The following is a 15,000-nucleotide window of genomic DNA, read 5'->3' on the forward strand; positions in this document are numbered from 1 at the left end:
CACATTCAACGGGCATCATCTATTATTGTCTATAAAACATATGTTAATCATTACACCAGCCTTGACTGCACCATACTGGTTTCTGTTTTATTCTTTTTTACATCATCAAACAAGACAAAATACTTCCATCACCAACAACGGCAAACCGTCAAAGCGAAAAGCTTATAGCTCCTCTGTTGTTCCCGGAAAAGACCTTATCAGCAGACCCTGAGAGGCGTGGGCTTCACAGCCGGGCTCTGGCTCATGCTATTGTACCCTTGCCTCGCTCCCGATTGACGAATGACAGCTTCTCTCCCTGTAGGAAATGAGGAAGGCTGGAAGGGGAGCACAGAGGTGGGAATGTTCAACACAACCTTTTGTGGCGTTCTGGCTCAGCACTCCGGGTTGGGACTTCCAACGAAACATGGAAGACATACAGTGCCACCAATTCATTATGGTGAAGTCTAAAGAGTTCACTAATGTTCAACAGTGGAGCATCTTCATAAGGGGGAGCGTGCGTCTCCAGGAATAGGCTGTATGTGTACATACAGGAGGGACAACGTGGAGGTCAGCTGAAATGTTGAGTCTAAACCCCAATATCTGCAGTCTCCCTGGGGCCCGTCAGATGCCATCCCCTATACCTGCTCAATAAGGACATGTATCTAAAAATAATGAGTGGATTATCAAACAGAACAGAGGCTGCTAGCAGCAGGCCAGTCCCAGCCGGGAGCCCGTGGCAGGAGGAAGCGAGGTCAGGCCCGTCTGGCTCCCTGCTCCCCTTGACCTCCCGGGGGTCTCATAAATTAGCGGCTGTAATTCTCTCCCAGACGGCCTTGTCCCGGCAGGTGTGTGTTTGTATATATGAACGCTAACAGGGGGATGTGAGGGGTGGTAACGTCTGTGATCTACTGCGTTGGGAATGCCGTTTGGAGGAGGAAATGTGTAACCTAAATATTCTTATCCTCTCTGTGGCCGAGCAGGGCTAGGTCGATAAAGATACTGTGTGGACGCTTTAGGCTGAGCAGGAAGCCCGGACCTAGGGTCCTTGTGCCACCCCCCAAACTGTTGGACTCTGTTTGGCAGTGTGTTAAAGGTGCTAACATGTAAAAGAAAAGCCCATTGAAGTGGCCTATTAGGGGGGGCATTGTTGTGAAACTGAAATGAAGTGTCTTGAGATTAGATAAACAGATTATGAGTTTAGTTTAGTTTGATAGTGAGGTAGTTAGGATAGTTTGATTGTTGATCGCAGTTTGATAGTTAGCTGCTTTGGTATTCAGGCAGTTAGGTCATTATACAAGCCCTGGCAGTTAGCTAGTGTTGCTTCAAGCTACTCGGGTTCTCTTATTTCAAACAGAGTTGTTTCAGACAAACCGTATGTTGGCTCTGTCGTGAGAAAACAGCATGTGCCTGCTTTGTTTACAGTGTGGTGCTTGACTCATTTCCCTAACAAGTTACAACGCTGATCAGTGTAATATCAGAGGACAGGCTAGGCATAGCATCCCAGCGTAGACCTACGTGCTTGCTGCCGAAAACATGTCAGACCTTGGTGCTCCTTCCCGTCATCCCACCGCATGCCTCTGGACAGCCTTTAAAGCAGACACTGGAGGCACAGGGTTAACCGAGGCAGGCAGCCCTCTTGTCAGCCCTTATGTTTAGACCTGTTTGTGTCACCTATTCATGGAGACATAAAGAGAACGGAGAGGGTGAAAATTCAGACGCAAGCCTTTCACTTCCTCCCTTTGTTTCACAGCATTCATATCTGTATAGACCTGAAGTCTGGAAGCCAGAGCTGGCCACATCAATCAGTTATAGTAGAAGGGCTCGAGACTATGTGTTTGGTTCCACCCATTTCATCCCATTTTCTCAAGTACAGGCCTTGTCTGCTGAAGGAATTAGCAGACAAGGCAATTAGTGTCAAACAGGTTAATACAACTGCTTACACTTGTTACAATGTTTGGCAGGGTGGAAACACGCTACTAACAAAACTGCATCATAATAACTGTATTATTATGTAACTGAGTATTATTTTTGTCTCCCAATCAGTTGGTTCCTTCTATCAGTGTACAATTTACATACAGGTATGCAGTTCACATAGAAATCAACTCTCTTAGATCTTGAGGTATTTGCCCATACATGTGAAGGTATTGCTTTCCTGTCATTTCCTGTCATTAAATCATTCAAATCTTCGCAATTGTGGTTTCCCTGTTTAACTGTGTAGTCTTGCCTAGGCCTAAAACAGACGTGCATCACCATGTCACTCAAAGCACCACACAGATCCTGCTCATACAGTGCAGGAATCAAACCCGCCCTATACCTAGGTAACAAAGACATGCCAAGAAGCATGCCATGTTACCACAGGGAATGCACACCAACAGCCCGGAATAAGGCCAGACATGCAGCGAAGCCTACAGAACGCATGTGTCTGGCGCTGCATGCGTGCGCCATCAGTCACGGGCAGCATGCAGGCGGGCGGGAAGGAGGTCCTTTGACTCGGTGTTGTTGCTGTGTCTGGGGCCTTGTTAGAGAATTGATGACACTGTCTTTGAAAAACAAACAGGGCGGGAAGTTAAAAGCTGGTCACTCAGCGGGGAGCCGTGACCCGTGGAGACTTCAGGGAGGCGCTGGAGAAGAGGTGCAACAAGCAACCAACACACGGCGAGCTGGGCTCCTTTTGGAATGTCCTGGAGAGTGTGTGTGCACGCGCGGCTGTTTGTGTTTCAGTGATAGCGCCGGCGGAATGCGACCAGCTTGTGTCTGAATGTGCCTTTATGTGTTTTGGGTGTCAACACTGCAACAGAACCAACGATAACATGGCGGCCAAAAGTGAAAAAAATCGAATTAAAACTGTTTTCTTTATGAAACAAACTTTGTTGGCCTGATATTTGATTTTTTAAATTTTTTACTTCTGATGAGAGCCAAAGCAAATGTTTCCACATATCAATGTCAAACACAATGGATGAGAAGATGCCCCTCTGCATATCTGGCTGAGAGACTCTGAACGTGACAGTCTCTCACTCTGCCTCTCCTTTGGGGAGTGTCTCGCCAGGGGCCATGCCTGTCAGGCCCCACCTCTGACTCATGCTTCTCAGCGGGGCCCTGGTCGACGGCCCCCCTCAGGGGCCAGCCAGTACATCACATGCACGGCAAAACCCGGCCGGGGCCCCCGAGAGAGAGCCCTTGTTCTGGGAGCTCAAATCCCATAATTGCAGAGCTGACAGTGATAGCTAGCGTTCGAGACACCCTCACCTGGTCGGAAGGAATGAAAACATCCACTGTCAGAGGGAGGGGGACCAGACAGGAGGTGCTGGCAGCAGGTATGGGACCATCTGTGAAGGAAGCAAAGGGGGGGAGGGGCTGAATGGGAAATACAGTGCGAGTAGTGTGTGGTACAGTAAGACTCCTCAACCCCCCAGTCACGTGTACAGCGTCAAGCCTCGGCGCAGATTTATCGTACGTTGTCCATTGAACACGCGTCTCATAGTAGGCCAGCGAGCGAGGCAGGAGGCGCGCGCAGAGACAACCGTAAACACAACGCGCCAGCCGGAGGTCTAGAGATCGGACGAGGAAACTCGCTTTCAGGGCGGGGGAAACAGGCGGTGTGGGGTGGCCTTCATTTATCAACCACTTCAGTTGCTGCAGACAGCTGTTAGCAGAGAGCGCCTTGTGGCCTGTGTGTTTACACGTTGCGGCTCAGCCCAAGGCCTGCAGGACCGCAGGGGACATGGAGCTCTGGGCTAATTTCCTACCTCGTACATGGAAATATTCTAATAGCGAGTACATGGAAGTACTCGCTATTACCCAAAACAAAATAGTTTGTTCAGGGTAATAGCGTTTTTGCTTGGTTTTATATTTTCATCTGACAATGCGGTTGCGATGTAGGACTAGCATGTAGGCCTTTAAATCTTCGCCTCTCCAATTTAAACTTGAAGGGGGTTGAACAATCCAGATATATTAGGGAATATACAATAATTGCTCTTACTAATGCGTCACCAACAGCTAGATTGACATATTTTGTTTAGAGGAGCACCCCAGGGCAGATACGTAACGCAGCAAAGCTGTCATTTCTCAGCCCCAGGGCCTGGAAAGCTGTGAGAAAAATCCACAGCTTTTTTTGCATTAACAGAGGGGACTAGGTCATGGGTCTACAGCACCACCTTGTGGCCAGAAAACAAATATTTGATGTTATTTTCTCCTGTATGCTCGCCCCCTTTCGGCATTAATAGGGCATTTGTATGTATATTTGACAATCACTAAGCGGGGTCTCTATTGGTCATCAGCCCGGGACTATTGCGTATTATCGCCCTTTGACCTCTTTGTGATCCAATTTTGGATTGGTTTAACAGATTTCCTTGACGCTCATTGGTTTATTTGCTCACGCCCATTTCGCCTTTCCCAAATCCTAGGTGAAGGGAAAGTCCATCTCTTTCATCCCGTGAACATCTCCTCAATTTTCTACCTTCTCCCGTCTGACAATATTCTCTGATATTGAATAATGTCGGTGTTTCGCGACGTCACCCAGGCGGTCCCCGTTGCTGTCTTCAAACTATCTCAAGATTTTAATAATGACCAGGATCCCAACAAGGTGAACCTTGGAGTGGGAGGTAATATAACGATTACTGTGATTGCACAGTGCACTACTCTCATGATTATTCAAATGCTAAGAGTACAAACAATCAATCGAGTATCCAAATCTGAACCTTAATTAATAGCGTTGTGTTGGTCTATCTATAATAACAGAATAGCAGGCTTGATGCGTCTAATGGGTGCATGTGTGGCCGTAGACTGAGACTAAACAACCCAGTCTGTTTGATTGTATCACTCCACTGAACGATACAGAGAAGCAGTGTGATGATGCCCTACTCGTTATTTACTTACTAACGTCTTTTATTTAGTTGTTACAGCACAAAGAACTTGCTGGATTAACATTCTTCTTAAAAGCAACGCTAGTCTGCAACTTGACTATGTTTTAGCCTTGGGACAAATGGAATGTTGCTGTCTTTAAGTCGTTTTCGAGGCATTATGCCCATTATTATGGCTTTTATTTTGAAAAGTATTGAGGCGTAATTGTACAGTTGCGAAACAAGAATTGAATTGTAGCCTATATGATGGGCTGTTCGTGAGCATGACGAGGCTCGTCTTACCCGAGTTATTACACGATTAGTACAGCAGGCATAATCCCCTGCTGTCAGCAGACACAGATGGCCAATGGCTACCCTGCTTACTAAAGTAGGCCACGGTTATTTAGTGTAAGGGCAGAGTTTTTAGGGAGAAAATAAAGCCTTCTTCCAGTTCCAGGAATACATCTATATGTTTTTAAACCCCTGAGACCTTGATGCGAAATAATTGCGTCTATGTTTGTTATCAGAAGCTGTGGTGGGTATATGGATTGAACATAGTGTATTTCTATAATCTTTAATTATATTATGACTTTGAAGTTAAAGTTGTCTCCCAACTATTAAAACGACTATATTACGTGTCCAAAATGTTACACCTGAAAATAAATATCAGGACACTTTCGGAAAAAACACTTGGTCACTATTTCTATGGATATTCTTAGTCACATTTTCTACTTTAACCAACTGGGATTACCCTTATATTTACCTGAAAACGCCACCAGGGAGCGGTGTTGTGCTCGTTAAAGACAACATGCTCACGATGCACAGGGTGTCGTTGCCCATTGTAATCTATAGTTGATCCTCTGGTTGTCAGCCTACAGGACGGACCAGGGGCAGCCCTGGGTTCTGCCCGTGGTAAAGAAGGTGGAGAAGGTGATCGCCCACGATGACCGTCTCAACCACGAGTACCTGCCCATCCTGGGTCTGCCCGAGTTCAGGTCCTGGGCGTCCAAGATCGCCCTGGGCGCCTCCAGCCCCGCCGTCCAGGAGAATAGGGTGAGTCAATGCCCCCCCCTTAATAACATAATGCATATACATTAAATTACCTACTTATTTAACATTCAGCAGAGGAGTTTCACAGGGGGGGGCTGTATGACACACAATCAATATAGAATGATCAAGGGCGCTGATCGAATTATTTATTATTTTTTAGCTATTTTACAGAGCCACACATCCACAAATGCAGCCCCATTCAATCTCTGAAAATTGGCTTAGAGTTTTAGCGATCCAATCGTATATATGCAACGGTTCAGACCACTGAGCAGGTTACATATGTCGTGTTGTGTTTATGTGGGAATTCTGATCTGCGGCCATGAGTTTCCTTCACAAACTTCAAAAAAAAACATTTCCAATAAACATCAAGGGCAAGGTAGCTATCAGAACCCAAGGTTTGCAGATGTCTTTCACAATGTATTATAGTCCAGGGCAGAGTAGGAGTTAGAGCTGGTTCTGCAGGATGGATGGGATTCTGCAGAGGCTATGGTGCTACTGGTCAAATGTTATACCAGTGACTCTCCTGTTGGGTAAGCATTGATCTGCGGCCTCTCTTCGTTTCTCCTGCCCTAGGTAGGGGCAGTGCAGTGTCTGGGGGGAACCGGGGCTTTGAAGATCGGAGCCGAGTTCCTGCGACGCTTCCACAACGGCAGCAACAACACCAAGACACCCGTCTACGTGTCCGCCCCTACCTGGGGTACGCACACATGCACACTCACTCACTCACTCACTCACTCACTCACTCACTCACTCACTCACTCACTCACTCTCTCACTCTCTCACTCTCTCACTCACTCTCTCACTCACTCACTCTCTCACTCACTCACTCACTCACTCACTCACTCACTCACTCACTCACTCACTCTCTCACTCACTCACTCACTCACTCACTCACTCATTTACTCACTCACTCACTCACATAGACTCACTCACTCACTCACTCACTCACTCATTTACTCACTCACTCACTCACTCACTCACATAGACTCACTCACTCACTCACATAGACTCACTCACTCACTCACATAGACTCACTCACTCTCTCACTCACTCACTCACTCACTCACTCACTCACTCACTCACTCACTCACTCACTCACTCTCTCACTCACTCACTCACTCTCTCACTCACTCACTCACTCACTCACTCATTTACTCACTCACTCACATAGACTCACTCACTCACTCACTCACTCACTCACATAGACTCACTCACTCACTCACTCACTCACTCACTCACTCACTCACTCACTCACTCACTCACTCTCTCACTCACTCACTCACTCACTCACTCATTTACTCACTCACTCACTCACATAGACTCACTCACTCACTCACTCACTCACTCATTTACTCACTCACTCACTCACTCACTCACATAGACTCACTCACTCACTCACTCACTCACATAGACTCACTCACTCACTCACATAGACTCACTCACTCACTCACTCACTCACATAGACTCACTCACTCACTCACATAGACTCACTCACTCACTCACATAGACTCACTCACTCACTCACATAGACTCACTCACTCACTCACTCACTCACTCACTCACTCACTCACTCACTCACTCACATAGACTCACTCACTCACTCACTCACTCACTCACTCACTCACATAGACTCACTCACTCACTCACTCACTCACATAGACTCACTCACTCACTCACATAGACTCACTCACTCTCTCACTCACTCACTCACTCACTCACTCACTCACTCACTCACTCACTCACTCACTCACATAGACTCACTCACTCACTCACATAGACTCACTCACTCACTCACTCACTCACTCACTCACTCACTCACTCACTCACATAGACTCACTCACTCACTCACTCACTCACTCACAAACTAACTCTCACACGTAATGACTGACTCTCGCACGCATACATTCACTTACTGGGGCATTAACTTGACTCTAAAAGATTAATTTTATTTTTAACTCACTAACGGTTTTCCTTAACTATGGAGTCTGGACTTTTAATCTTCTGAATTAACTTTCATCCAACAGCGACGTTTCGCCTGTCCATCCTATACAGCCTTCCATCGGGCATGCTTGGCAGGCGTTTGAATAATTAAACTTTGAAATGCATCATGTTAAGGCAGTAAAACAATCTCTGAAGGCCACTTTGCTATCCTTTAATAAACCGTTACCAGACTATACTGATCACTCTCTGGTAATGTTGAAAAGCCAAGATCTTGGTTGGATTTAAGATCTTGGTTGATAAGTCGTCTAGAAGGATTATAAACTCTTAATTACACACTCTATGATAGACAGTGATGTGAAGCAGCAGCACTGGTTTGAGTTAGATCTACTGCCTTTATGTTCAGAATGGTGAATACAGACATGGAAGTGGGAAGAGAGAGGGAATTACATGTAGTACCTCCTAGTTAGATTTACATTTATACTTGAAGTTGGGCTGTTTTTAATCGGATACGTCTTCTGTTTAGAAAACCACAACGCGGTGTTTGCCAGCGCTGGCTTTGAGGACGTGCGTTCCTACAAGTACTGGGATGCCCAGAACAGAGGCTTGGACCTGGCTGGTTTCCTTGGTGACCTGGAGGTGAGTCACATGGTCGTCAATCCCATCTCACTCTATTCAAAACATAAAGCCATTCTACGTCATCAGCACACGCACATGATAAAGACAACAAGCAAATACACGACCCAGGCAGGCATTGAGGTCGGAGACAGACGGACGAGTACAGGAACAGAATAAATATAGCGACTAAAAACAACTTTCACCCAGTCCTGTTCTTGACTTCAAAAGGTTAGTGAGTGCTACTCATACCCCTCAGTAATTAACTTCTCTCCTTTCCTTTCTCCTTTTGTTTCTCCTGTCTCCCTCCGTCTCCTTCTTTGATTCTTCTTTATACCTTTCTGTGGGTCTAGACGTGCCCAGAGCACTCCATCTTTGTTCTGCATGCGTGCGCCCACAACCCCACCGGCACCGACCCCACGCAGGGGCAGTGGATGGAGATCGCTGAGGTCCTGATGGTACGGTACACACACTCACCCACACGCACACACCCGCATGCACACTGACTTACCGCACACACACACATGCACGCACGCACGCGCACCCGTGCATGCGCACACTGTAAAAACCCATGTACAGGATGCTGCTGTTCAAAGGGAAAGAGGGAGAATTGAGTTGTGTCAAGCAGTGAAAGGAGATGGGTGGTGACCTCACCTCGTGTTTCTCTCCAGAGGAGGAGGCTGTTCGTGTTCTTTGACTCGGCCTACCAGGGCTTCGCCTCAGGCGACCTGGACAAGGACGCCTGGGCCATCCGCTACTTCGTCTCCATGGGCTTTGAGATGTTCTGCGCTCAGTCCTTCTCCAAGAACTTTGGCCTCTACAGTAAGACACACGGAGAACTCACAACACAACAACCCCTATGCGTCTGTATGAAGGGGGGTTCAAGGGTCAAACGGGGCCCCTTTCAGTCTCCTTTGCGGTCTCCCTTCAGACGAGCGCGTGGGCAACCTGACCATCGTGGCACGCGACCCTGACAACCTGCAGCGCGTCCTGTCCCAGATGGAGAAGATCGTGCGGACCACCTGGTCCAACCCTCCGTCCCAGGGCGCGCGCCTGGTCGCCATCACGCTCAGCGACCCGGGCCTCTTCCAGGAATGGTGAGCCCCGCGGTCTAACTCCCAGCCCGTTCCCTGTTCAAAAGAACTCTGGGAGGTCTAACTCCCAGCCCGTTCCCTGTTCAAAAGAACTCTGGGAGGTCTAACTCCCAGCCTGTTCCCTGTTCAAAAGAACTCTGTGAGGTTTAACTCCCAGCCCGTTCCCTCTTCAAAAGAACTCTGGGAGGTCTAACTCCCAGCCTGTTCCCTGTTCAAAGAGATCTCTGGGAGGTTTAACTCCCAGCCCGTTCCCTGTTCAAAGAGATCTCTGGGAGGTTTAACTCCCAGCCCGTTCCCTGTTCAAAGACATCTCTGGGAGGTTTAACTCTCAGCCCGTTCCCTGTTCAAAGACATCTCTGGGAGGTTTAACTCCCAGCCCGTTCCCTGTTCAAAATAACTCTTGGAAAAGGCCAGATTTGTTGAAAAAGGCTTGTCGTTAATTAAATGAACTGGGTTGGATTTTAATGATTCTAGGATTTGCATTTGGCAAGTTTGAAATTAATTTGGCAGGATTATAGTCGATACCCGGGCAGTCATCCAGATACGCGTCTTGGCTGCTGACTTTCCGTATCAGTGCTCTGCATGATTTGTGAATGAATTGGAACCTGGCGGGATTGGAACAGGTCTGGCAGGACTCTAGTGAATCGGAATCCAATAACTGCCTGCACCTGATCCGCACGTCATCAGTACACACCCTTGTGACAAACTCTGTGTGTGTGTGTGTGTGTGTGTGTGTGTGTGTGTGTGTGTGTGTGTGTGGTGTTCCGTGCGGCTCCAGGAAGGCCAACGTGAAGACCATGGCCGATCGGGTGCTGCTAATGCGGGCCCAGCTTCAGGCTAAGCTGCAGGCCCTGGGGACCCCGGGAACCTGGGGCCACATCACCCAGCAGATTGGCATGTTCAGCTTCACCGGCCTCAACCGTGAGTGGTGCATGGCAGACGGATGCTATAATGACCGCAAGGATTGAGATCAACATCCTAGAAAAACCTTGTGTGAAGTGCTGAAGCACACCTGGACGGACGGGCTGTCACGGCTGCTGTTGGCCCTCAGCTTGTGATAGGGTTAGGGTTATGTCCAAGTACAAAACACACAGAGCCAACAAAACTCTATCACCATGAAAAATATTATCCACAATATTCACCAGTTTAACAACTTAAACGCCAAAAATGAAGATTTTATGTCCCATTAAAACAAAACTAAAAATAACTGGTTGTGTTAACGGGCCAGGGGATTTCATAACGGCTTGTCTAGTACTTTGAAGTGGAGAGCCAGAGTTAATGTAGTAAACCACCAGAGCCGAAACACGCACAAAACACACACTGCCACACCTTTGTTTGTGTGTGTGTGTGTGTGTGTGTGTGTGTGTATCTGCGTGTCTGTTTGTGTGTGTGTGTGTGTGTGTTTGTGTTTATGTCTGCTTGTTCTAGAAAGTTACTTACAATTATTTAATCATTAACTTAATGATTAATGACCAACCTATATCTCTATCTCTCTCCCTCTCACTCTATCTCTCTCACTCACTCTCTCTCTCTCCCTCTCTCTCTCTCTTACTCACTCACTCACTCACTCACTCATTATCTCACTCTATCTCTCTCTCCCTCTCTCTTACTCACTCGCTCACTCACTCACTCACTCACTATCTCACTCACTCACTCTATCTCTCTATCTCTCTCTCTCTCTCACTCACTCACTCACTCACTCTTTCTCACTCTCACTTACTCTCACTCTATCTCTCTCTCTCACTCTATCTCTCTCCCTCTCTCACTCTTTCTCACTCTATCTCTCTCTCACTCTATCTCTCTCCCTCACTCACTCCTTCTCACTCTCTCCCTGTCCTCCCTTCTCCCCCTGCAGCCCAACAGGTGGAGTACATGGTCAAGGAGAGGCACGTGTACCTCATGGCCAGCGGCCGCATCAACATGTGCGGCCTGACCACCAAGAACATCGACTATGTGGCCCAGTCCATCCACGCCACAGTCATCAGCGTACAGTAGAGGTTCTGCTCACCAAGGGGGGGGGGCATGTATAAATCCTCCAGGACTTCTCCTGGGGGCATTAACTCATCTTATGCCCCAGCGCTTTTTACTTGGATTAAAACTTGTATTTGCTATCAGCACACACTACTTCCCCACCATTTGATCCGCCACTCTGGTCCACTCCCAGAGGAGTTGACGGGCTCATTTGTGCTTACCTGTAGAATTTAATTAGGTTTTTAATCTCTTAACACACACTCACACACGCACACACCAAAGCACATCACAGAGAAGTGTTTGAGTACAATAAGTCAGTATTTCTGCTCCAGTCTGCAACCTATTGAATCACACATTGTCGGGTGGTGATCTTGTTTGGCGCGTGTCATCGCCAGGCAATATGTTGAACATCATGGCTGAATTAACTTGTATACTTATTCATCGCCTGAGAACAAACCGGGTGTTCAGCTTTGGCCGAACACATCTCAGCTGTAGAGTTGCATTGGGAGTTTGAAGGAAGAATTAAAAATGGACTTGATCATGGGTTGCCATGAACTAGCTGTTGAGCAATTGATCAAATCGGTAATACTAGATTATTATAAAATACAATGTTGATGTATTTATTGTTTAAATACTGTTATTTATCCAGCATATGTTATTATCTCAGGGGTGGGCCCCAATACCACATTTTAAAACCAATATGCCTGTTTTGGGACCAAGTTCTTGAGCAGGATATCTGTGTGCTAATGATGCTAACATCGCCTGACTTCTCAGGTTGGGACTTAAAACCTCAGCGACCATTTTGGGGCAGCTTGTCTGTGTCTACCTGCTAAATGTACCTGGCAGCGCCTGCTTAGTCAATGTACAGCAGGGTTGTTATTTAAGTTGCATAGCACTAATCGTGTATAAAGGGTGCATAAAGTGTTTTTATAACCAACTGGGTATGGCATCATGCTATGACTCCCAGAATGGGAACCGAGAACCGTGTAATGCGAAATAATGAACTTCCAAATAAATGTTTAGTAAGTCGTTTTTCTTTCATGTCTTCGTTAACGCTGGAATTGGGAGTAGAGTTTAAGATGAATAAATAGATTACAAATGACATGCAAAAACACCAAGCAGTCAATATTTCAACGTTTTTATTTATCATATTATCGTCCATCTAGATGTACTTCATCTGTTGGTATATATTATATTAATTTATATATATAAACGTCTCTCGTTTTTACAAAATGTCATAATAATCTGTCATCCTTCCGGCCTTTGTCCATACCCATAAAAAAAGATGTTCCCAAGCCAAAACATGAAAAGCTTCCCCTGCCTTTCAGCTCACTACAAGCTGTGCTTCGGATTTATTTGCTCGGCAGTTGGTTCAAAAAAAGATTCCTGTACAGTGTTTGTTTACATGGAGTTTGACGTAAACTTCAATGGTGAATACAGACATGGAAGTCTGTATTCAATCCGTTTTCTTTTTTCATAGCTTTCACCGGGATAGCGTAGTGTGTTGCAGCACAAGGGGTCAGTACGTTGACGTCAGTGTGTGTGTCATATTGCATCCCTTTATCACTCCAGAAGCGTTATCTGCCCTGCATTGCACAAGGCCAGAGATAGGCGTACACAAACTGTAGCCTTCTGGTAGACTATGTATCTCCCCCCCCCCTTATGCTGTAGAATACCACTGATAAAACTATTAAACTGGCTCAAAGATCAACTCTGAAGCAATGGCTTAAAATCTCTCGGAAATAAATATATATATATATACCGTTACTATAATACCTAGTACTATCTGGCAATTGGGCACCATAAGCATAAATAGCAACCATTCAATAACAACGAGTACCTTTGTTCCTATATGTTCCCTAACCCTTATCTGTCCTCTAGTAAAACTATTGACCTATAAAACACTAGTACTTTGCTTCCCTCTCTTCCTATTAGGAGTAATCTTCTCCTCATGGTATTAGAATCCTCTGCAGAATTCATTAAATTCCTTTCTCCGCACCTTGTCCTGTTTTTTAGTGTGTGGGGGGGTGGAGACTAGAGGGGGAAGTGGACTGTCCAATGTGACCATCATTAGTTCCATGCTACGGCCCTCTGCATAAGCATGCAGCGTTACAAAGAGACACAGGGATAGCAGAGGTTTGGTCCTAATGCAGGCAGCATGCAGGGAGAGGTTGCCTGTACGTCCCTGAATCCCCAATGATTCTTTTTATACCCGTAGCCGTGGTGACCAGACACCCCAGTGGCTGTAGCTTATTAACTCGTCGTGTCTGTGCTTTAGTGATCTCATCCCCCCTCGTGTGGGGAATACAGTCCCATCTCGTCTGAGGGACCAGCAGGTGGGGCTATGGTGACTGAGCGAGTACGCACATGGCTCTGGGGTGATCAGAGAGGAGGGGGAGCAACCAGAGTAAAGGTCCCAACGGGTTTGGGGGTCTGGCAACGTAAACATATGTATTCATATATCGACATGTTTCTTTGGAATGAATCTTCATGACACGTTAAGTGGCATGCATTGGCCGTTGATTCATGTCCTTGTGTGTCTGCAGAGTGACAACAGTTTATATGGACAAATAGGCTTAAAATAACTAATATTCTGATTCGATGTGGTAGATATTGCTTATTTCAAATTAACAATCATATTCGGATAACGATTTCCTTCTAATAAAATAAAAAATGGAAGTGACAATCTTTAATGTTTTTCTTTCAGTATTGCACGTTGCCCCTTTATCTTTCGATTTTCTGCAGAGAGCACCTTTGGCAAGTGGTGAGAAATCTATGGCTTTTAAAGTTTTAATTCAAAATAATATATGGAGAAGTTTTCATTTATTGGTGTAATAATGCCATGGCTACCTTATTGTGTCTCTCTGGCAGTGGTTTGTAATCTTTGATAGCACTGGTAAGCTTTCTGTTGCAACTAGATTTTGCAAGGGTAGTAACAATGTAATGATCATAACGTATCTGTAAATGTTAAGCTAAATATATATATCTCTCAGGACTGATAATATCTATTTTACTGTCTCCTGTAATAAATGTTCACAGGAGCTGAGGTGAAGTGTAGCTTATCTACTGGTTGTTTTGTTTGTGCTGGTAGATTTGGAGCTTAAAGCACAAAGCATTCAGTGCCTATTTCAAGTTCGACAAGGCATAAGAAGTACAAAGTTCCATAAAAGTGGGACTGGACTTCTACAGTGTAACCTGACCAGTAACAACTGTCAGTGTAAGGTTGCGTAAGAAACTCTTTGCTTGGTAGAGATTATTTCAGTGTTTGATCGTTCCTCAAGGTAAGGGAAAAGAGCTATAAAATAAAAGAATCCCTTTACATTTCCTGAACCCCAGGGCTATTTAAGGTTCCAAAGGGTCAGATCTGCTTCATGCATACAAACAAATAGCTATTGAGATATCTATCAGGGCATTCACGGCAAAGTGGATCTGTTGAGATCTGGTCTGTCCCCGTCCCATGTGCGCCCCCTATTGGTCGACTAAATACTGCAGCGAAGTTGGTCGTCCCGGAGATG

At 46.0% G+C, this 15,000-nt stretch overlaps 1 protein-coding gene across 1 annotated transcript; it reads left to right on the forward strand.

Moving 5' to 3' along the window:
* Positions 1-4,471: 4,471 nt before the first annotated feature.
* Positions 4,472-11,509, forward strand: got1 (glutamic-oxaloacetic transaminase 1, soluble; the record flags this gene model as incomplete). The annotated part of the gene is made up of 9 exons (XM_079758682.1): positions 4,472-4,580; positions 5,689-5,870; positions 6,441-6,564; positions 8,332-8,444; positions 8,774-8,878; positions 9,092-9,242; positions 9,352-9,517; positions 10,293-10,435; positions 11,370-11,509. 9 exons carry the CDS (start codon positions 4,472-4,474, stop codon positions 11,507-11,509), a joined length of 1,233 nt encoding a protein of 410 aa, XP_079614808.1.
* Between the last annotated feature and the right edge of the window lie 3,491 nt (positions 11,510-15,000).

The sequence above is a fragment of the Pollachius pollachius genome (genome assembly GCF_949987615.1).
Source record: "Pollachius pollachius genome assembly, chromosome: 2".
In the NCBI taxonomy this organism is placed as follows: Eukaryota; Metazoa; Chordata; class Actinopteri; order Gadiformes; family Gadidae; genus Pollachius; species Pollachius pollachius.